At 41.4% G+C, this 23022-nt stretch overlaps 1 protein-coding gene across 4 annotated transcripts in view; it reads right to left on the minus strand.

The window, feature by feature from the left end:
* Positions 1 to 4427: 4427 nt before the first annotated feature.
* ATP7A (ATPase copper transporting alpha) overlaps positions 4428 to 23022 on the minus strand; it is a 29054-nt gene continuing 10459 nt past the window's right edge. The window contains exons 4-24 of one of the 4 annotated variants that reach the window (XM_068408355.1): positions 21759 to 22493; positions 19859 to 20065; positions 18644 to 18807; positions 17950 to 18111; positions 17288 to 17364; positions 16884 to 17109; positions 16199 to 16432; positions 15811 to 15902; positions 15264 to 15391; positions 14933 to 15087; positions 14490 to 14624; positions 13420 to 13614; positions 13014 to 13196; positions 12481 to 12694; positions 11673 to 11819; positions 11089 to 11231; positions 10546 to 10749; positions 9813 to 9930; positions 9183 to 9285; positions 8289 to 8342; positions 4428 to 8160 (exon numbers count right to left, since the gene is read on the minus strand). In XM_068408355.1, coding sequence (XP_068264456.1) covers positions 8130 to 8160; positions 8289 to 8342; positions 9183 to 9285; positions 9813 to 9930; positions 10546 to 10749; positions 11089 to 11231; positions 11673 to 11819; positions 12481 to 12694; positions 13014 to 13196; positions 13420 to 13614; positions 14490 to 14624; positions 14933 to 15087; positions 15264 to 15391; positions 15811 to 15902; positions 16199 to 16432; positions 16884 to 17109; positions 17288 to 17364; positions 17950 to 18111; positions 18644 to 18807; positions 19859 to 20065; positions 21759 to 22493 — 3707 coding nt within the window. In that variant the 3' untranslated portion in view covers positions 4428 to 8129. Of the gene's footprint in view, positions 8343 to 9182; positions 9286 to 9812; positions 9931 to 10545; positions 10750 to 11088; positions 11232 to 11672; positions 11820 to 12480; positions 12695 to 13013; positions 13197 to 13419; positions 13615 to 14489; positions 14625 to 14932; positions 15088 to 15263; positions 15392 to 15810; positions 15903 to 16198; positions 16433 to 16883; positions 17110 to 17287; positions 17365 to 17949; positions 18112 to 18643; positions 18808 to 19858; positions 20066 to 21758; positions 22494 to 23022 lie in introns of all 4 variants that reach the window. The other 3 variants (XM_068408353.1, XM_068408352.1, XM_068408354.1) reach the window with 3 other exon arrangements.

Raw genomic sequence — 23022 nt, forward strand, 5'->3', positions numbered from 1 at the left:
GAGCTCTGTTGGAGGAGGGACATGGTTGCTCCCGGCTCTCGTCCGACCCGCCGCTCCGCTCCGCTCTGCAGCCGCCCCACGCTCTGCCGCAGCGACCGCCAGCGCCGCCGGCACCCAGCCCGCCACCGCCCCATGCCCGCCACCCATTGGCGCGCGCCCGCCGCGCGTCGCTATGGTCCAGCTGCCCTGCCCGTCGGCGGGCCTGCCCGCCCCCGCGGGAGGCGGGGGCGGCGGCGGGAGGCCCGGTCACGTCCCGCAACGAGCCGCCCGCCGCCGGGCGCGGAGGGGCGGCGCAGCCTCGTGTCCGGGCAGCGGCGTCTGGGACGCGCAGGCGCTCAGCGCCCCGCCTGCCTCAGCCGGCACGGACCCACCGGCGGCCTGGGGGCGGTTCTTAGAGGTAGCAGCCACGGACTAAACCAACGCTGTTTGGCTGTGGGATTACAAAGAACCGTGGAGGCGCCGTGCGAAGGGCGGGCCTGGCCCGCAAGGCCCCGCGGGGCCCGCAGGTCACTTACCCCGCCCGGCCCCGCCGCCGTGGGGCCCTTCCAGCTTTTGGAAACATCAGCTATTTGCTTTGTTTCCTCCTTCAGTCCTTGGTCAGATTTACACCGAGATGAATCCTCTTTCACTGCCGATCTCTAAACATCCAATTTGATAGTTCGGGATCTTATTTGAGGGTAAATTATCCATAAACGTTGAATGTGTCCGTCGGTGGGGACCCTCCAAAGGACGGACAGACGCCTACGCAGCCCGTACGTAGGGCTGGCAGCTCACCTAAAAGACAAAACCCAGGATATTTTTAAATGACCTGGGCAGATTCATACTTTTCAAGAGAACCGAGGAAAAAACTGTTTAAAGGGATACACTTCCCAGAAGTGTGGTTTGTGTGTGCTGCCAAAAAATTACCTACCCCAATGTGTGTACGCGTGTGTGTAGCCTGTAATGTAACGGGCTCAGTGCTGTGTGGCAACAATGCAGTGCAAGGGGCTGCTGTGTGAAAAAGGAGCTCACGGTCATGTGGCTTTTACCCATAGGACAGCTGGGCCTTTCTGTTTGCTGGCATGTTTATTTTTTCGCCACACACTAAATATACAGATGCTGTTGAGAAAATTGTGCCTGACCAAAGCGGTTCTTTGCTGACAGAAAGGCCTAACGTAGAGGAACAGCCCACAACAGGCAAGCGAAGTGCAGCCAGAACAGAAGAAAACAAGTGCGCACCTACAAGAAACAAAATACGAAGATAGGTAGAGAGTCAAAGGAATGTGTTGCTTGCACATGGATGAAAACATGCAGCCTGCACGGCTCTGGGGCAGAGGAGGCGGGAGCCTCCTGCCACAAGACTTGTCAGAAGGCTCAGAAAAGCCTGGATGGGCCTCCAAGACAGGTTAGAGCTGTCCGTTTACCCAAAATTATACAGCAATCCCAACAAGCAATGAGAGCTGAAAGTAACACAAAGCTGGAACAAGCTCTCAGGTGATGTGAAATCACCTACTAGGTGGTGACCTATTAGGATGGAGAAGACCAGGCAAACATCACCTTAGGATATCAGTGTGCGTCACTGTAGTTGATCATCTATAGCTATAAATCATACAAATCAGGGTTCAAATTAAATTAGGGCCAGTAACAGTCTCAATATTGACTGCAGACCTGGAGTGTATCCAGGGGGTCCTTCCCACAAAGTAGTAAACCAGCCCTGAACTCGGAACAGCCAGCAGGGTCCTCGTAAAGCAGAGGACCTGGGTGGCATTCACAGTATCACCTGTGGGCAGGGACGTCTGGAAGTATTGATGCTCATACAACATTCACCAAGGCCCAAGAGTCAAGTCCTAAATGGGTCCTGAATCCAGCCTTCCCAGCGTCCGGGAGCGCTCCGTTTGGGAGCGCACAAGGATTTGTCCAGCAGAAGAGCCCTCAAGGGTGGGGATCACCTGCACGCAGCTGCCTTACCCGCAGAGCCTGAAGCACAACCCACAGCAGGTGAACAAACGCTCACGTTAAAGGGTAAGAAGATAAGGAAGGGGTGCTGCAGACCCACAGGAGCTGTAACTATTGCACTGCTCTGGAATTAATCTATTTCCTTCTCCCTGTTCTACTTTGTGCTGTGCTGCGTTCTTCAAAGGCAACGGTTAAATTCCTTGATGCTGACTCAGAAAGGAAGGCTCCTTCAGCTGCAGTCCCACAACCCCGTCTTGCAGCACCTATTACTTTCCCCTGGTAAATGGATTCACTCATTAGTAAAAGGCTCTATTTTGAAAAGCTTTCGTGCCACCTCCTCGGAGTAAAAAAGTACAGGGGAGAAATGTCAAGGTGCATGGTGTGAACACAGTTAAGTTGAGCCCCCACAGTAAGGTAAGAGGGAAGACAGCTATACACTGCAGTGGACTGAGGAGAGGGGACAGTGGGACAGTTGCTCATCCCCAGTTAGAAGAGGGCGTTCAGGAATAAAGGGCTAAGTAAGCCATTAAATAAATAAATAAATAAACCCAACCAAGAACACTCTACTCAACAGGAGTAACTCCACTACATCTATATACATCTCCTAGGCTAGTAAAGTATTGTGTAAGTCTGTAGTCATCTGAAAGCAGAAGCTTAGGACAGTTACAAGGATCTGTTGTTTTGGGCAGAACTACAGTTCATAAGGTGTACTCTGGTTTTATGCTTGCTTGCTTTTTCTCCATTTTTTGGTGAAGAAACGAGGTAGGGGAATAGGGAGGAAGTCACACAAGAACTTGGGGTGACAGAACGTAATTCCAGATGGGATATGGCCAGGACACCAGAATTTGTGTTTATAAAGACGTTACAAAGAAAGGGGAAGTGTTACAGACACATGTTCGAGATTCAAAGCTCATTTCCACGTTTGAGTCACCGTTCTGTCCTTCCCTCCTGTTGTGAAATATTTAGAATATACTGCAAATATTTAAAGAAAAAAGCTCATGCAAACAGTTCAGAACCTGTACTTTTAAATTAACCAGTACAACAAAGCCAGGAGGGCAAAGGGCTGGTGACGGAAAAAAAAAAAGGATCTGGCGTTAGACCTGTGACCATCCTGGGAAGGGATTCCTAGGAACAGGAAACAGCAGCTGTGCTTTAGGCCGACATAGCCAGCGCCTGCACGATCCTGCCTGCTTCGTTTAGCCAAGAGGAATGGGACTGGGGCAGGTTTAGACAGATCACAGGCTTTGGTGCACTGGCCTGCACATTTGTATGAATCAAACTGAAGGGCTGTGGTTTGGAGACCAGTAATCTGCATCTTCATCTGTTATCGCGTGATCCAGTCCTCAGGAACGTCCTGCTTCCATAACCACCCTCTGCAGTTTAAGCTTCTCTTTAAAAACAGGCTTCAGCACGAGTTGTAAGCTTTCTTTTCTCCTTGCAGCAGTGCAATGTTTAAGCAGTTATCTTATAGGAAAGAGAAGAGAGCGCTCTTGAGAGAGAGAGGTGGAAGAAGTTCAGGAGGGAGACTGAGAAATAGCCTTTTTATTTTTTTAAATTTAAATGCTGGCTCTCAACCTTCTATGCCTAGATTTCAGAAACAGCATCACTGAATGAGTGGAGAGCAAGACCGTTTATATTAAAAGGCTTTTACACATGGATCCCATATTTCACTGTGGGGTTTTAATAGCACAGTTTAAAAATAAGGGGTTTTAAAAAATTTGTTATTTAAAACCTATTTAATTGATTTGTAATACAGATTTTATTGGATGATCCAAGCTGATGGCGTTTGGGGCATGTATTTTGATATTCAACGTAAATATCAGACATACTCGCCTCATCAATCTCAACTGCACATTTCTCTGTTGTAATGCAGTCGGCTCCTGGCTTTTGCTTTAGACCCTTAATACTGCCTGCTTAAACAGGTAACCAATTAGTCTAGCAATAATCACCAACTAATAAAGAGACAAATCCCCAGTTATACCCTCCCACTTGCCACTGAACCGTGTGTCCAGTGAACAGAACCCGAGGTGAGAGCGAGTCTGTAATACAGTGCTGCTCTTTACGTGATGATTATTCCACGATTTCCCAACTGTCACTGACACCACTTGCCAACAGCCCCCCAGTTTCACATGGGCTGAGTGTCTCGCTCAAGGCCAGGCAGTTCAGCAGGGCTGGAAACACACCTCAGAAACCCCGAGCCTCAGCCTTTTGCCGAACAAGCACAAAGCAGGAGTGCCTCACCTCTCCTATTTCCCCCAGAGCGCTCCTGCTGGGGGAGATGAAGTGCACAGGACATCAGAGCTGCTTGAACACCCCTGTCCTGTCCCTGCCCCTTGGAGCCCGCTGCAGGGAGAGCCCACATCACCTCCCCGAGGCGCCTCGGCCGGCCTTTGAACAGCGTGGAGGAAGGAAGGGGGAGGCATTTTGCACAGCTGGCACTACAGTCTGTTCAGTCAGCAAAAGAAATCTTCAAAGGAGACCATAGAACATGATTTAAAACAGTCTTTGGACGTTACGTTTTTATTATATAGCTTATAATTGTCGTTATCTTGATGGAGGCAGAGTCTTAAAAGAATAGGAAGTGTGGGATTACATGTTTCTAGATGTAAAGAAATGTAACAGCATTAATTAACATTCCACAACAGCATTAATTTCTCCATTCTTCATACCAAAATCTAATTAAAAAAAAAAAATCTCAAGCTTAAAACATTTCTTTGGAAGTTCTAAGCAAAAAATAAACATAGTTTTTAATAAATAAAATGTTTTGCTCGCTTCCATTGTGTTTTTCTCAGCTTCACATTCTTTTTTCATATAAAATTCCAAGTGTCTACACTTTAAAAGTTTATTGGTAAGATTCAAAGAGTAGTTTTTGAAGCCTGGAGCGTATATACTTTATTTTTAAATAGAGCACAGGTTTTATAAATAGCTAGTTACAGAAAACAATAAAATAGACAAACTAGTAATACCATTTCATTTGTAACTGTGTGTTTCCACATGATATTTTAAATTCCTGAATCCAAACTGTCTCCAACAGGAAGAACATATTTACATATTAAAACATTTACATTTGGGAAAACATTTAGCTCCCACATTATTTCACTTGCACTGTACATTCAAACTGAAAAATATTTTGGTTCTTCAACATAAAGCACCTGATGGAATATTTTCATGATCAGATAAACATTCTGTAAGTCAGTATCACATCTCTGGCGGGGGTGGGTGTTGGACAGCCAACCTGTTCTCAAAGATCTGGACTCTGAATTTTGTAATCAGCTGTACCTTACTCCAACGCATTGGGTACTAAATTCAAGTTCAAAAGACAAGTCCAGACAGATTCTCCTGAAGAGGAAACCTGGGTTGAAAGGGGCTTCCTGGGTCAGCAAGCCCTGGCCGCCACCTTTGCTGGCATCACTTCGTACAAGCCTCTTTCAGAAACAGGAGAGCAATTTGCTTTCCACCCCCCCTAGCTCTAACAGAAGCTGTCTCAGAACATAATTGCTGCTGTAGTTAAAAAGCTTCATCTCCATTCAAGCCTAGATTTACCACAACCACCTTACGCTCATTCATCTTGGGCTAACACTGGTCTTAAGCTTAGTTATTTCCTCTGAGTTTGATCCTCTGTACTTACAAGCTGCCATTCCACTCCCTCTCAGCCAGCATTTTATTGTTCCTTATTCCCCAATAATCATCTCTGCACCTCATTAAGTATCCTGGGTTTGAAAAGTAGCCTGATTTTGCTGTAACTGGATCAAATGCTGGGTTTCACAGGAAATGGAAAAGCCTTGAAAAACATCTGTATTGGGGAAAAAGTTGGTCATAAAGCCAGCATGCCACCATCAACATTCAACCTATGCACAATTTGGACAACAAAAGGTTGAAGCCAAAGTACTCTAAAAATATATTTGGAAATAATTTAACAAATTCTTCATGCTGCTTCATCTACCAACCCCAAATTATTACTCTCTTTCCTGCAGTAAGAGCATGGAAATTTACACTGTCGTTTACACCCTGTATATACCATAACTAGCACCAGCAGTAGTAACACTCCCACCAGAAAGCATGCTGGGATCTGCCTCCTGTCTTCACTGCACAATTAAGACCACCCATCAGCACAATCCGGACAAGAATATGTAGCCCACTTCCCTCTCATCTGCAGAGTCTTGCCAAGAACACCACCGAGAATGAGGGCGGATAAAGAAGAAAACTGAAATCTTTGGAAACTGTTTATATGGTCATGAAGCACTAAAAAACCATCATCACAGGATCAATCAATCTTTAGGGAACTATCTGCTTTGTAAGAAACAGCGTTGTTGCTGAAAGCTGAGAACATCATCTTATGGAATGGCTTTGCAGTGATGTAGCTCAGCATTTCTTACCACTACAATAGATACATGTAACTATAATCTAATTTAAAAAAATAATCTATGCTCACGTAGAGATATTAAGAATCTAAATCCTGCAACAGAAATATTTTGTTTCTTAAACTAGCGGCAGCGACACATGATGTTGTTCTCCTCACTGCAACATAACAAATACACTGATTGACTAACAACATACTCCATAGCACAGCTCTGCTGTTCTCATACACTGGTATTTTTCTGGTAGTTCTCAGACGAAATGCAAAAGCTATTTACTTATGATTTTTTTACAAACACAATCTATGCACTGACATCAAACTTCAAGGTAAAAACGAGAACATTACAGAGATCTCTTTATCATGCTCCGAACTGAGCATTTCTCCTCTGCAAGCACAAACTGGAATTACACGTTACACCATGGACTGTATTTCGTGATACAATTCAACATCATCGAACCTAGCAACTGCCTCAGATCACTGTCTCTGCACAGATTTTAAAAGAACAAGGTTTATTAAGTAACAAACGGGTAGCTAGCTAATGAGTGATGAACACCTTTATTTCTCATTGAGAATATTTTTAGTATCAATGATTTCATGGTCAAAAACTGCATTTTGGTATTTCAGTTCAGTAACAAATGAAGACTGTCATAATTCACAAAGCCTGGATCTGAACACCCCAAGCAAAGGAGATTTGGGTCAATCTATGGAGTGGATTCTGGACCATTCCTGGTACGCAGACACTTGACTTATCTTTACAAGAAACTGATGTTAGTGCAGTATCTGACACGTATTAAATTCTTTGATGGTGTTAGATATCGGCAAAACTGAACTGTAAAGATTTTAACGGGAGTCTGTGTGACACTGGTCCAAACTATTCTGGTTCATTTACGGAGTGCTAGTAGATACTGGTAGGGAGCACTAACTACAATGCTGCCTTCTTAAAAGCTGAACATTTCAGCTAATACCACATCACATTCATACTGTATTCAGATGCTCCAGGAGTTTTTGGCTTAGGAGAGGCTGTGGATAAGCAAACCTCCCAAACCATTCAACCTTCAAGCAGATAATCTTAGGAGTGTACTGGGGCATGGATGTAGAGAGTTAAATGGGGGCATGAGGTTAGAACGCAAACCCCAAAACCTCTCGGTTATCTCTGCCTCGCAGGAATCCAGATCACAAACGGTGATTTAAAGGAAGGAGTGTGAAAATCTGGAACCAGATGTTTGTAAAAAGAAAAGGCATTTGAGAGGAACGATTTCTGGTAGAAGGCAGGCTACAGAAACAAGAGGGGTCCTGGAAGTTCTGAAGTAAGGCACATCTATCTGCAAACACAGAACCTTCAGTATTGTGCAGATACAGTGATTTATAATTTTTTTTAAACACAGTACTAAACTTGATTATGCATAAAGTAGCCTGTTATAAGGCTGGGAAGCAAGTTTCTGGTTCCTTAGTTTACTTAATTGTATTTTGACATTTTACCAAAAAAATGCTATACTGCAAGCTTCATGGAATGGTAACACAGCCCTGTTGGCAAGCTTTAACAGCCCCGGCACCATTTTTTTTTTTGGTAAGTCTAGTTTTTTTTAAGAAAAAAGAGACCCTGGAAAGTCACTGCAAAAACTAGCTTCCCACATTAAAGAAGAAATACATCTGAAAAGACCTCCAGAAATGATCAGCACATGTACATACTTCTAGACACCTGTTTTGGTTGGGTTTTCATCTTGCTTCAGGTTTTTTTCTTTTTGCTTAGCTGGGGTGGGAGGGGCGAGTCTTTCATAATGCTGTGTCGTCATCTGCTCCAAAATCTCCCACCAAGAGCGAATGCTTATCTGGTTCATTAAGAACGATGCTGTTCACTGAACGCTTGTCTGAAAAGAGAGAGTTTATAGAGGCTCTACTGTAATTGATGATTCGATCCATTAAGCTCAGTTTAGGAGACCCTGTTCCAGTCTCATCAATTCCAATGTGGACACTGATTTCTGATGGGCTCTTGTACCTCATTTGGCCACGGGCTCGGAACTCAAGTTTCTCAGCACTTGGTTTCCGGTACCTAAGGAAGGAATAAACCAAAGGATGACAATACATCTCAGCTGAAGTAAAGGAGACTAAAATATGAAAAGAAACTGGCCTACGTGCTATGATCACGCACAAGCCAGAGACATTTATAATTCGATCGATGATACAGTGATGAAAGTTTCATGTTTTGCAAGGCTTCTGTACAACCAGAAGCCAGTTCAGTGCTTTTTGGCCAGGACTCAGAAGAACAGGTAAAGCTGACACGCATCACTCAGTATTTAACTGCTTCAGTGGTGCTGGGCATCTGCAAAACGTATTGGCAAACCGTATCTACTGAGAGTGGACCACTGGAGCTATCATTCACCAACCCTTTTACTCTCCTTCTGAAACCTCGTGTGTTAACTAAATAGCAAAAGATATCATTCCCCCTACACTGCTCCTAACTGCGGAGTAAGGAACAATAGTGCCACGGCAAATGCAGCAGCTTGGTTTACTTACTGCAACAATCTCAGTGTCAGCGTGGGGCTTAGAGCTGCATTGTCTCAGAAGTCAGCATGTCCTCACAAGATTTCTCACAAAGGCCACAAAGGAATTTTCCAGTCTGAACACACTTCCGACTTGTACATTCTCTTCACATTAGAAAATGACATTTTAAAACACTACTGTCTGAAGCGCTTTGGACCAACTGACTCCTCTTCTCAACCACAAACAAAGCCAATTGCTGCTGAACACAGACCTGCCTGAATTGTTCTTCAGAAGGCTTTGACAGAAGGCTTTGAAATCTGTCATAGTCCCACACTTATTTTCTGCCACTCAAAGCGAAAGGCCTGAGCTTCAAAACCAAATTACAAACCACAAAATTGTTCATACTCACATCTTTAACAGCAAAGAAGAAAGCACAACAGAGACAGAGGAGGCAGCCATTGCTGCAGATCCCATCCAGGGCTGCAAAACCAAACCGATGGGCAGGAAGACACCTAGAAAAACGAAAGAGCAGTAAGTTCAGAGCAGGAACACAGCATTATTCATATATTAACACAATCATTTTCGCATGGACTGTCTAATTTTAGTTGTATTTCAATATGTTAATAAATATTACTTTAGTTGACTGTTAAACAAATATTCAACACATAAATATTTGTGTTCTAGCTCAGCTAGAACCTACAAGTGAGTAGAGCTGGATGTGCCACTTACACAGTCTGAAACCCAGAGGCAGGCATGTCTTGCCCGCCTTGCAGTAAACTGCTTGTTCACAGGATCAGGTTCATCCAATAAACCTTTTATCTTAGAAGTTATTTTGATGTGCTGAGCATATCCATACTAGCCATAATGTGGGAGAAGGACACACAGCTCACAAACACATCACTGCAACATCCCCAGGCAGAGAACTTCGCACTTACTGACAGCCAGAAATAAAGTGGATACTCCTGCACACAATAGTACAGCACTGCCATCTTCTACTCACTAAGCACAATCTTATTACTGCAAGGAAACATTCACATACCAGCAGCTATGGGAACGCCAATGAGATTATAAATTAGAGCAAAGACAAAGTTGATCCGGATCCTTTTCACAGTTTTCCTCGATAAATCTATACTTGCTACCACATCCATCAAGTCATCCTGCAAGGTAATGTGTTTATTGGAGAAGTCAAAGAGAGGAAAAAAAAAAAACCATACACGTAGTGTCATCATACGCCTATTTTAAAGCTAACTACCATACACTGGATGTAAGAGACCACACGTAGTAAGTATTCCACGGGCTGCTCTAGTTTGTCTGCACAGAGCCCCTATAATCAGCGCCAATCTTATTCCAGATATCATCATAATCCAAGTAACATACACAGCACCACACAGTACAGCTCTAGACACTGACCACAAGTTCCGTCAAGGTGGTGCTGATATGTAGGAAGAAGTGACTATAATAATCTTGGAAGTATCGTGGTATGTCACTGAAACATAATTTATGTTTGCCAAAGGTCAGCTCACTTTTTCCTCCTTTGCCCACTCTCAAACTTTAATTACCCCAAAATTTGTAGTAGCCAGAAAACGGGGAAGTTGCCTTCATAGGATAATTACCACTACACTAAGCAAACATGATGAAGACAATCTCTTCTCTCCAGTTCTCCTGACTTATGAAGGCTGTACACCTCAGCAGTGGTCTGAATCATTCAAGACATCCTGGGCCTTCTAACCCCTCTTTATCATCTCATTTTAATGAAGCACTCTATTTCTTACCTTAATTAGAACCACATCAGCTGCCTCAATGGCTACATCTGTACCCGTGCCAATAGCAATTCCCACATTGGCCATAGCAAGAGCTGGGGAGTCATTGATACCATCTCCAACCATGGCCACCCGTTTTCCTTCGTCTTGTAACTGTTTCACTTTGGCTACTTTGTGGGAGGGAAGAACCTCTGCGAACACTTTGGTGATGCCAACCTAAAGAGAGAGAAAGTACAAAACTGTCTTGCAGTTTTTCTACCAGCTATCAAAGCTTCTGCCTCTAACAACGTGCCTAGGAAGGCTGAAACCCGTGTTATCACTCATGAACTAAAGACCAAGCCCATCTGATACAAAAATACCTCTGAATTCAAAGTTGATGCTGTTTCCATTCAAAAAGGCTTTTTTAGTTCCTCTCTTATTCTGAATTGGTTTACATTACCGTTTTTCACAATAGACCAGTTCTACGCCAGCCACCAGCCAGTATCAACATGACACAACACCTTCCTGTACGTGGGCTGTAGCAAGCTTCAAACCCAAACACGTGTAACAGCTCACCTGAGAGGCAATAGACCTTGCTGTTTTGCTGTTGTCACCAGTCATGAGGACAACTTCTAATCCCATATTCTTCAGAGTGTAGACTGCCAGCTCAGCTTCTGGTTTCACAGTATCAGCAATAGCTATCAAACCACAAAGCACTCCTAAAAGAACAGAAAGACAGAATGGGTTTGTAATAAGGATCTTTATTGCTTTAGGAAAAAAATGTAACTTTTTTTTTTCCCCCAGTAAGACCAACTCCAGCAGCAGTATTATTGGCAGTAAAAAGCAGAATGAGAATGGCTATCAAGGCAGCAATGTTTAAGGCAATACAGAGTATGGACTGTCCAACAACAAAAAAATTCCCTCTTTCTCCTTTCTTCCCCTTTGCTCTCTTTGAAGTCTTTGCATTATGTCCATCTCTCCTGCCAACCAAGAAAGGTAGGAAGAGGTCTTTCTCATATGAAAGTGTTATAAAACTAGCTAATGATCTCTTTTCATCCCATTATTCTGCTTCAGGTACAACTGCTATGACATTACCACTTACTCTATTTAAGTAGTGACAAAACAACCTCTGAATAAAAAAAAGACAGCACTGAACTTACCATCAACAGCTGCCAGAACTGCTGTGCGACCTCTCCGCTCATGTTCCATCATGGCTTTATCAACTTCACTTTTAACAAGGAGGCCATTTCTGTTCATCCATTCCCGGTTCCCAATGAGAACAGAGTATTTTTGAGAGGTCATAGTAGCTGAGGGAAGAAAACACAATCCTACCATCATATGGATTACTAGGAAGCTTCCCTCCAGCTAATCCTACCCAGGTTCTCCCAGTATGCTCTGAAATATCATTACAGAGAATTCAAACAGAAAGTCTTTCTCAATACTTCCTGCCCTACCAATCTTTTCATGTGTTCTTGACAAGAAAGACGCTAACGTTTCTTCAGTAATGGGTAGCTACCACGTCAGTGGACCAAGAAACACAGGTCAAGGGACAGTAAAGGACCAAATCCCTTTCTCAATGCTTCTAATTTATATGTAACAGCCCAATATAGTTGAAAGATCTAACAATGAACTGTTCTCGATTGAAAACCAGTCAGTTGTGCAAAAATACATAATTTTGGCTAGCAAATGGTAACTTGAGATGAAACAAAGTAAAAACAGAGAGAGCTGAAAGACAATTCCTGTATTATTTTCCAGCCCCCTATTCAACATGTAACTTCAAATTGTATTTAATCAAAATATCCTGAGTGATGTGTGAACATGAGATAAACTAATGACCAACTGCTTCATGTGTGCCTTGATGCAAGCCCAGTTCTCCAGGACAGAAAAAAAGTGACCTCATTCTTAAGGATCCTAAAGACACAAAAGTAAAAATTATCCATTTTATTCTATGAACCAGAGTTAGCTTACTTGGTAGTTCAGCATCAATAATCAAAGGAGGCTGCACTGAGTCGTCTGTATTTTCCTCAATTTTCACAAGTGTCACATTTTTAATATTGTTTTCTTCAACCATTTCATTTTGCCTGTAGAGTAATGCTTCAATATTGGTGACTTTACAACTAACCCCACATCCTGGAACTACCTGAAAATCTGTACATGTCCCAAGGGTTTCTGAGTCCAGTTCCTAAAGAAAAAGGACAAAAACGGAGAAAAACTTTAAATATATAAAAGCATGCTGCATTTACAAACCCCACAAAATAAACTGCAGTCAACCTAACTCTAAGAGGAGCAGAGAAATATTCAATCAATCATCAAAACATAAGTTTGAGTATCCAGTGCATCTAATACAGTATTAAGTGATTTATGTGGCTCCACAAGTTTCAGCTTTCCCTAATGAACACATCAATTACTTTTTAAATAACACAAGACTATGTACACATATTAAGTACTGCAAGAGAGGTTCTTCCATAACACAAACTACTCTTCCTGTGTGAGTAACTTACCTTTTTGCAGTATTTTGTTATTGCTACTCCGAGAGGATGCTCACTATTACTCTCTGCAGTCCCCACTATCGCCAGCATTTTATTACGTGGTAGTTGGTTCCCCTCCACTAGAAACTTCACCTGCATCACCTGTGGAGTCCCATGAGTAATAGTACCTGTTTTGTCAAACACAACCACCTTTACCTGCAGCAAAACAGGAAGACTTCATTCAATCAACAAAGCTTGAACGTGTAGCTTCCTCAGAAAACCACCCAATTTAACCAAATTTACTAACGTCGACTGATCATACTTTGCTTACTAACACGTACCGATGTGTTAGTAAGTAATCATCTGCTTAGGCAGCAACTGGCAAAATGCCACCAACACCAGCCGTTAAAGTTTTGTAACAATAACCCACATTTCTCACCTTATGTGCCATCTCTAGCGGCTCTCCCCCTTTGATCAGTATGCCGTTCTGAGCTCCTACGCCCGTACCGACCATCACAGCTGTCGGGGTGGCTAACCCCAGGGAACAGGGGCAGGCAATACACAGGACTGTGATGGAGGCTTGGAAAGCAAAGCGGATTATCACTTCGGCTGCGGAAATGCTCTTATTGTAACCCTAGGGACAGAAGTTTGTTTTAGTAACAGACAAAACTGAACAACAGAAACAATGTGTTCGACTACACACTGCCTTTGATGTTAAAAAAATCTGCAAATATATAAGCTAAAGTATTAATATTGAAAAGTAAAGCACAGGCAAGTTACGCAAAAGCTAAGGTTAACGAGTAAATTAATGACTAAGTTCTGTTCCATACTGCATATACCCGTGATCTGTCTTATTTATAGGACATTTTCCCAAATAAGGAACCACATACTATGGTAACTCTTTTATGCTGTAATGTAATAGAAGATACTCTATCAACTATATATACAATAACAAAAAAAGGGGATATGAAGATTGCTTTTGTGGAAACTAATAAATTCTAATCAGAAATAGTCACGAACCAAGAAACCTGTGATCTAAGCAAGCCTAATGTACAAGTTAGGATCGTGATCCTCCTCTGGCATCTGTAATGAAGATGAATTCCACTGATTTCAAAGATGAATTTACACAGAGCTATGCTAACAAAACTAGATGCAGAACTGGAGCTGATGACACAAGGGACTTTTGTCCCCCCACAGAGAAGGAATGGAAATTGGGACATTTTGATGTTTAGTATTTACTTTTTTTTTTTAATTAACTTTTATTAAAATACTAACTTTCAGTAGTTGATTAATTACTGAAAATTCTCTTTAAGTATAAATGTAGGAGTGATACAGTGGAAAAAAATATATAATATGAAAAATATAAAAACAACAAAACCAATAATATAGTATCTATAGTCAGCAACTGCCTGCAAGGATAATCCAGGAAGGGAACCACTGCAGTCTAATAGACTTGTAGGCTAACTATTTTTTAAATATTTCAGAAGGTGTTTAAGGAGACTTACTTACCAGAAAGTATTTTTCTACTATTTTAAAATCCACAAATCCAATTATAATCCAGGCAAAAAGGGTAACCACAGAGACAGCCACAATAGAAGGAACGAAGTACCCACTAAGTTTGTCTGCAAATTGCTGGATAGGAGCCTAGGAAGGAGAAACACTTCAGCTCCAGCAACACTATGCTTACTCTCTTCTGTGTCTTCAGACACAGATATAATCACAGCTTGTGTCTGCAACACATTTGGCATATCACACTTCATAATTACTTATTTACTTAATAAGATGGTGAGACTTGGAACAGTAGACCGTGTCAAAGTCCTTATTCAGCAAGATACTTCATGATGCAACTGCAATTCCAATCTAAACAATCTTAACTACTCTTCAAGTTATTGGGTGTGCTGATGCCTAAACGATAAGACAAAACCCAAATGCTTAATTGGATCATACTCTACCTTTGAGGTCTGGGCCTCCTCCACAAGTTTAACAATCTGTGAGAGAGTTGTGTCAGCTCCGACGTGGGTTGCCGAAATCAGTAGTGATCCATTCTGATTAATAGAACCCGCAATAACTGTATTGCCAGGTTTTTTAGTCACAGGCATCGCTTCACCTAAGGGAAGGTCAACAACAGATAGTAAGATATATTTTTCAGCAATATTATAACAGCTACCAACTCCTAACATGCAATTAGGAGAGTGAGGAGAACATCAGCTTCACCTTCCCTTCTTCAGAGTCATTTAAAGGAAAAGAAAAACATTTTTACATTTGCAAAAAGCAAATGCTTACCTGTGATAAGAGATTCGTCTACCATAGAGTGTCCCTCAATAACACGACCATCCACTGGGAATTTGCCTCCTGGTATCACTTTGACAATGTCACCTCGTTGAACCAGTTCGACATCAACTTGCTCTTCACTAGAATGATGTACAGTGTTTTTAATAAGAGATTGTTAACTGAAGTTACCCAGGCAAAAGGAGCTGTCACTATACACAAAGCATAATCTCACTGGTTGACATTGTTAACATATACAAAAATTGTCAGAGGAAAGGCCATTGTAAAGAGCACTATGATTATTTTATCATAATTTTATTTATTTTCCAGTTGAGAAAATCCACTAGTTTTCTTATCACAGCAAACATTAGCAAGATTCCAATAAAACAAATCAGAGCAGTGTTAATTTTTTTGCATTTTAACATTTATATCTGGCAAATCTGCCAGCAAATCTGAAGTTATTTGCTTCATAGTTCTATAGAATGGTAACATTTGTCTGTGAACTAAGCATATTAACAACAAAAAAGGAACAACAGAAAAAGCAAATGACAAAGCAAGATACCTTAAAAGAACGTTATCAGGGCCCAAGGTAACAATAGTAGCTTCAGTAGCTTGTAATGAAATTAGTCTTGCCAGTGCTTCTGATGTTTTACCCTAGAATAATAATTTTCATATTTTTCTGACTATGCTATTGAAAAAAATTGCTGGGTAAATGACAACTGCGTATGTTGCAATTTACCCTATTAAGAAAAGACTTTCTGCAAACAGACTTATATTGAGTCATTTCATATTTTTACTAGTTCAGTTACTGAAAACTATTTTACAACAAAGAAGGTTAAAAGAACCTAACAAAGCTTTTTCATGGGATTTTTTTTAAAGGCACACAACATTCCCAAACGATTCTTAGTGTCTTGCAGCTTGTAGATATCATGGACTTTTATTTTCCTTACCTTTGCAACATGCTCTAGCCACCGGCCCAACGAGATGAACACGAACAGCATAGGAGGTGTGTCAAAGAAAGTTACAGGGTTTACTTTTGCTTTCTCAGCCATTGCAACTAGAAGAATAACGAACGAGTAGAGGAAGGCAATGGAGGTTGCCAAAACAATGAGCACGTCCATATTTGCAGTTTTGTGCTTCAGTGCTTTGTATGCCTGTATGTAGAAGTGCCAGCCTCCAAACATCTGTAATGAGAGCATCAGTTGTATTTTATATACATATCTGTAACACACAGCAGCAGTATTTCTGTAAGAGAGGGAGACCCCCATTTTATTTATTTGCCTTCTCCATCTCTTCCTGAACAAAATCCCAGCTCTAGTCAAGGGCTACCACCTCTACCACAGTACTCTCAGGTCTTCTCACCTCCAAGCAGTTCCACCAGCTTCTCCCTGCACCCACCAGTGTGGCTAGGCGGGCTGCCGCGGGTGCTGCCTGGCTGCACAGCACCTCCACACGGACTGGCTGCCCGTAACAGTCCCTAGCACCACTTATTTTGGCAACAGCAGAAACATGTAACAACCTCAAAGCATTTTGAATCAGCATAATTACAGCCACTTTTCAAATGTAATTTCTTCATTGCCTTCCATTTTGAGCGTTTAAGCCCAACAAACTAGGAGTTGTCATATTCCCACTTACCTGTACAGGGACACAGAGTAAAAACGACAGAAAATTCATAACAGACAATCCTGGGAGGAGCTGGTATTCCAGGACCATAGAGGAGTGAAGGGCCTCCATTTCCTCATCGCTCATGTTGTGATGGGCGTGAGCATCTGAAAGCTGACTGTCCATAACCATCATGTAAATCATCAGCCCCATGACAGGAATACAGAAAATGAGACTCACAAAAAAAGACCTTTTCCACCTCAGGAGTTAAAATAAGAAAAAAAGAAAAAAAAAATCGTTTTGCTGTCAAGTGCTGGATAACATTTTAGCTAGCAAGTCTGCACAGTCACAACAAAACAAATCCATAACTTTACCGTTGTTTAAAAACGAAGAATCAAATATGTCTACAATATCTAAATATGTTCAGGAATACTTACTGCCTTATTTCTTGTTTGTGATCTAGATGACTAGCAGATCTATCTTTTTTGACTAACGAAGTAGTGAAACCTAAATCCTAAGGAAAAAAGCATAATAATAAAAAAGAGAATAGGCAGCTTTTAAAGACACTTTGTGCTCATGTGAAGTTATTGCCAGATTATTGATGGTGCCAGCCTTGCATTTGATTTACTTCATTAACATTTCTCATAGGATTGTTACTATTCTTCAAGTTACCTTGCAAAGAGAGAAAAGCAACCTGATGTAAAAGTCAACCTTTACAGAACATTAAAATGCTATTCTAAAATGTGGCTTTGCAGAATGGTTATTCCAGAAGCACAGTAGTAAAAAATTGAGGGAGAAAGCCAAGGAACTTATTTCACCTCTCTCCTGCTACAGTACTCATAGATGTGCTTTATTTTTCTGCAAACCTACAGCTGGTATCCTCAACTCTAGCATAGCCTGGTTTTCCTACTATTTCTGTTTAAAAACTTGGGCAAAGTCATAATAGAGCATTGCTTTTGAGCCAGCACACGCATATCTGCAGAAACCTGCGCTAAGAAGATGTCAGATGGAAGAAAGTCTTCCCTTCTGTTTCTGGGATATGTAACTCTTCAAAGGACACTGGATATTTTATGAGACTTGGTGCCTTTGTGAAACTTACCTTTATCACTTGTATAACATCTCGAGGACCTATTATTTCAGGATCATATTTAATGTGTGCTTTGTTGGTTGCAAGAGCCACTGAGCAGTATAAAACACCATCAGTCTTCATGAGGGTGGACTCTATTTTGTGTACACAAGAAGCACAGGTCATTCCTCTCACCTGTAAAATAAAGGTTCCTTCCTTTTATCAAAACCACAGGTTACTTGGTAAATGCATCTTAAAAAGCAGGAAAAGAACAAGTGCTTATGACTATCCTGAATTAGATATTGCATATTTCTGGGGTTTGAAGCAGTGAGATGGAGCTCTCTAGTTAAGGATGAGAGCACTATAGAGGAAGCATAGCATAGAGACAAGGTTATTCAACTCTGCTGGCTCTTCAGGCCCAGAGCTGGGGTACACTGAGCTAGATTCAGCTACAAAAAAAAAAAAAAAAAAAGGAAATTCCTCCAATAGGCAGAATAATCAAAAGACCACAGGAATATTTCTCCGACTTCAGTGTAGTGGTGAGCCAGCACACTTTGAAGGACAAGATATAATTTGTGATACATACCTGATGTACTCTTATACTTTACATTTTGTAAATTAAGCTCTAGTGTGTGATTAACACTTTAGGAAGTGGATGCTTACACAAGCAGATCCAATAGATAGAAGTAACAAAGACGGGGGTGGTTGGTTTTAATTACTAGCTTACAACAAGTTCCAGAATTCCATCTCCTTCACCACAGTTTTCCATGACGGTAGCTCCAAATCCCAGTTCCCGTATGAGCTCTGCAATAGCTGACGGGTGTATGACAGCAGGATTATACCTCACTTCTGCCCTTCCTGCCATTAGGGCCACAAGTATCGAATGTATTCCTAGAAAAACAAAATGTGGGAATGGCAGATCATGTTTAAGAAAAACACTGCATTTACGGGAACCTGACAGCACAACAGCAATTTACTGAAATTGAGAAAGCGACCACATTGTAGGTACATATAAAGAGAAACGTCATCATTTTTGGAAGATACATCAACGATGCAACAAAAGCACCTACGTGTAGGTGCGACAGATGAAAGTGTTACTCCACAAGTTGCATGTTTTTAAGTCTAATTACAAACATCCAATCTATGCTACATGCAAAGATGATCTATTTTTACTTAAGTTTTTCTAAAACACAGTTCTGCGTATTTTTCTGATCTGCATTTACCATTTCTAAAAGCCTTTTCTTCAAGAGAGGACATGTATGAGCAAAGGCAGCTGTAACAATGTGCAATCCTACTGCACACTAAGTGAAAAGGATTTAGATTCATCCATTTTCTAGGATTAAAAAAATTAAATTCCAGGTTAACTTGGAACACATCCATCTTCATTACAATAATTAAACACAGTCTACATTAATGACTCTTCATTACATCACAGTCATGCAACTATTTGTTCCTGCAAATGTAATCAACACACTGACAGAAGACAGACGTAGCTGTCCTGACTTGCAGAGCTAAAATTAACTTATGTCTCTCTAATCCATATTAATACTGTCTCTCTCTAATAGCTCCCTTCTTAATACAAGCACATATGCTTCTGCCTTTAAGTTGCAGACCTGGGCACGCCCCTCCAGTAAAAAAGATTTGGTTTAGTTTCAAAAGGATCCGTATTTGATCCCTACATTCTCTTTGGAGCACTCCAACTCCTGCTTTTGCAAAGGCAATCCCTAGCCAGCATGCCCACAAAGCTGCGAGAATGACATTGCTTTCATCCTATGAACCAACAGCGACCAGACTATGTTCTCACCCATGAAACACATCAGCAACACACCAGCAATGGTAGTTCTCTTGACAACCCACCCATTAAAAACGCTGTACAAGGCTAGATGGATTTTCTAAAAGAAACGCTTAGAAATTTAACAGATTACACTGACACATATCTTACCGTCTTCTCTTCTCAGGTTTCTCTCAATGTTGGCTACACACGAAGCGCAGGTCATTCCTGTGACTTGGACATAGCACTTTGATACAGTCTTTGTCTCTTGGCTAGCAAGGTGGGCTGGTGACACTTTGGAGGGAGGCTCGGTTTTGTGAGATTCCAGCTGCACTTCAGGTGAGGGCTGAGCTTTTGCCACAGGTAGTTCTGCCTTTGCTGAGAAAGGAGATTGCAACTCATGACATTATGAATAGCAATTGCAATGAGGTATGAGCTGGTACTACACCAGCCATAAACACATTGCTGTAAATTCAGACCAAAAAATGGTACATGTACATGCCTTGTCAATCAGATTCATCCATCTGTCAATTAAAAATAAGCAAAAGAAAACAAGACAAAGGGTTGGGCCACTAATTAACTTACTGTTTTGTTACTCTTTTGCCTTTCCTCATTGTATATATCTGTTCTGTTGCACATCCTTCGTCCTCTTCTGTAGGTCGTAAGCTAAACCTCTGCATTACAACCTTAATTTTACACACAATTTTATTGACTTTATCTGGGGCACAAACTGAATTTGTAAGCAAGTGCATGTTTCGTAAGCAAAGTCAGTGTTTTCAACCTTAGAGAAAGGCTGTCAGACAACTGCTTCTTACAGCAATTCAGGAGATGCCATGTTTATGCAGGAGCAGTAGAAAGGAATTAAATGGGAGCACCTGAACACTTCTTCAGTTATTGACATAAAATAGCTCACATACTGTATTTCTCAAAATTTAGTCTTACTGAATCAAGAAATGGAGCTTCCCTGTCCCCTCAGGAAGCCTCTCTTCCTATGAATAATAGCCTGTATTCTCGCCGTAAGTCATCTGCACTCTACTATCTCGCCATCTGTACTGCTTTTGGCTGGGACAGGGTTGATTTTCTTCATCGTAGCTCATATGGTGCTATCTTTTGGACCTGTGACCAGTTTTGGGAACACACCGATGTTTTAGTTATTGCTGAGCAGTACTTACACAGCATCAGCCTCTTCTGTTTCTCATGCTGCCCCATCAGCCAGCAGGCTGGGGGTGCACAAGAAGTCGGGAGGGGACACAGCCGTGAGAGCTGACCCCAACTGATCCAAGGGAAATCCCCATGCCATGTGATGTTGTGCTCAGCAACAGAAGCCGGGGGAAGGAGGAGGAAAGGGGCATGCTTGGAGTGATGGCATTTCCCAATAACTGTTACACATGATGAAAGCCTGCTTTCCTGGAGATGGCTAAATATCTGCCTGCCGATGCGAGGTAATGAATTAATTCCTTGCTTTGCTTGCACGTGCAACTTTTGCTTTACCTATTAAACTGTATTTATCGCAATCCACAAGTTTTTGCTCTTTTACCCTTCTCTTCCCCATCCCACTGTGGGGGAGTGAGTAGCTGGGTGGCTCTTCGCTGCCTACCAGGGTTATCTCACAACAGCATCATTTCAACTTCCTCAGTGATGTCCACACTCCTCAGTCACACCTGAGCCTGGTTAAATATCCCTTCACTAGTTACTCCACAGGAGCCAAGTCTTTGATAATTTGCTATTAAAGAAACTCCAGCACAGCAATCTGTAATATTCTTCACAGCTAGCAAAGCTCCAATTCTATATTCATGCCATGAATATTATACAGCAGCAAACTGGAGCACCATTCGAACACCAGTATTTATCTGACATATTTACATTTCCAGATATCTCAATCATTTTTAATTAATCTGATGTATTAAAGGAAGTGCTTGTGTATTTAATTATTTTATTGACAGTGAAGATATAAAGCTTCTCTTGGCAAGTACAAAGTATCTGTCAACTGCTAAATTTCACCTTGGATGGTACCAAATCCTAAACAGAACTGCACAATCCTTTTAAATTTAAAAGTTTAATATGTCATTACCTGATAAAGATGCATCAAATCCCATATCCTCTATTGAGGATCGCAAGTCTTCTGGGCTTGTCTGCAGAGGGTCATATTCTATAGTCCCATTATGATTTGCGAGAGAGACATGAATAGATTTTACACCTGCCTTTTGGGATAAAACCCCCTCAATGGACTGCACACAAGAGTTGCAAGTCATGCCCTCAATATTTATCACAACAACTTGAGTAAGTGGCTGGCTAACACCCTTCAAAGCTGGATGAGGAGACTTCAGTGGAGATGCCAGCGTGGAGAAAAGTGCTACATTTTCATATTCATCAGGAAGGCTGACTTTAAACGTCTCTGGAGACACTGCCTCTATGGCTTTTCTCAGTACATCTATGCTAATTAAGTTTGGGTTATAGTTCACAATAGCAGATTTCTTCTCTAATGAAACAACTACACTTGTTACTGATGGGAGCGCTGATACGGTACTCTGGATATTGAGGACACATGAACTGCAGTGCATGCCATCGATTCTGAAGACAACTGTCTTTGTATCATTCAAATTCGAGTTTTCTTTCAGTGCTGTCTCGGCGCCTTTGGTCTGAGTATTCTTCAACCTTTCCAGGTCAATAGCACTGAGCTTGAGGGGTCTAGGCTGCTTTTTGAAAGATGCTGTGAAACCCGCAGCTTCAATTTGATGTTTTACTACTTCTGCTGTGATTAGATGAGGCTGGTAGACAACAACAGCTTCCTGATTGTCCAGGGACACTGAAAATTAATCAATAAAAATAAGTGTGCATTACTGCTCTAAGCATAATAAGCACGTTGCCCGAAGAGCAACAGATCTTGTCAAAGCTTTCCAAGAATGCTTTAAATGCTCAGAAATGTAACTGCAATGGAAAGGACATTTAATTGGTTCGGCAAATATAAAATAATTTAGTTCTTCAACCAGTTTTTGTCTAGTACTACAACAATTTTCAACTCATTTCCTCAATTTTTTTTGCCCTTTCCCCAGGACTTTCACAAATGGCATTACTATTTCTTACTAATTTATCCCCTTATCAGGGGTCTGTGACAATACATTTATGCCAAAGCTATTTATACAGATAATTTTGTCTTGCCTTTTAGATACAATCACATATGTCAATATTAATTTTTAATTGAATAGAAAATATAAACTAATATTAACTACAATACAAAAAAAGACATCTGGTATTAAAAGATTTCTGTAACTGGTAATAAAATTATGGAACACGACTACTCCAGGCTCCCTACCAAAATACAAAGCAACCACTGA

The sequence above is a fragment of the Nyctibius grandis genome, chromosome 10 (assembly GCF_013368605.1).
Source record: "Nyctibius grandis isolate bNycGra1 chromosome 10, bNycGra1.pri, whole genome shotgun sequence".
In the NCBI taxonomy this organism is placed as follows: Eukaryota; Metazoa; Chordata; class Aves; order Nyctibiiformes; family Nyctibiidae; genus Nyctibius; species Nyctibius grandis.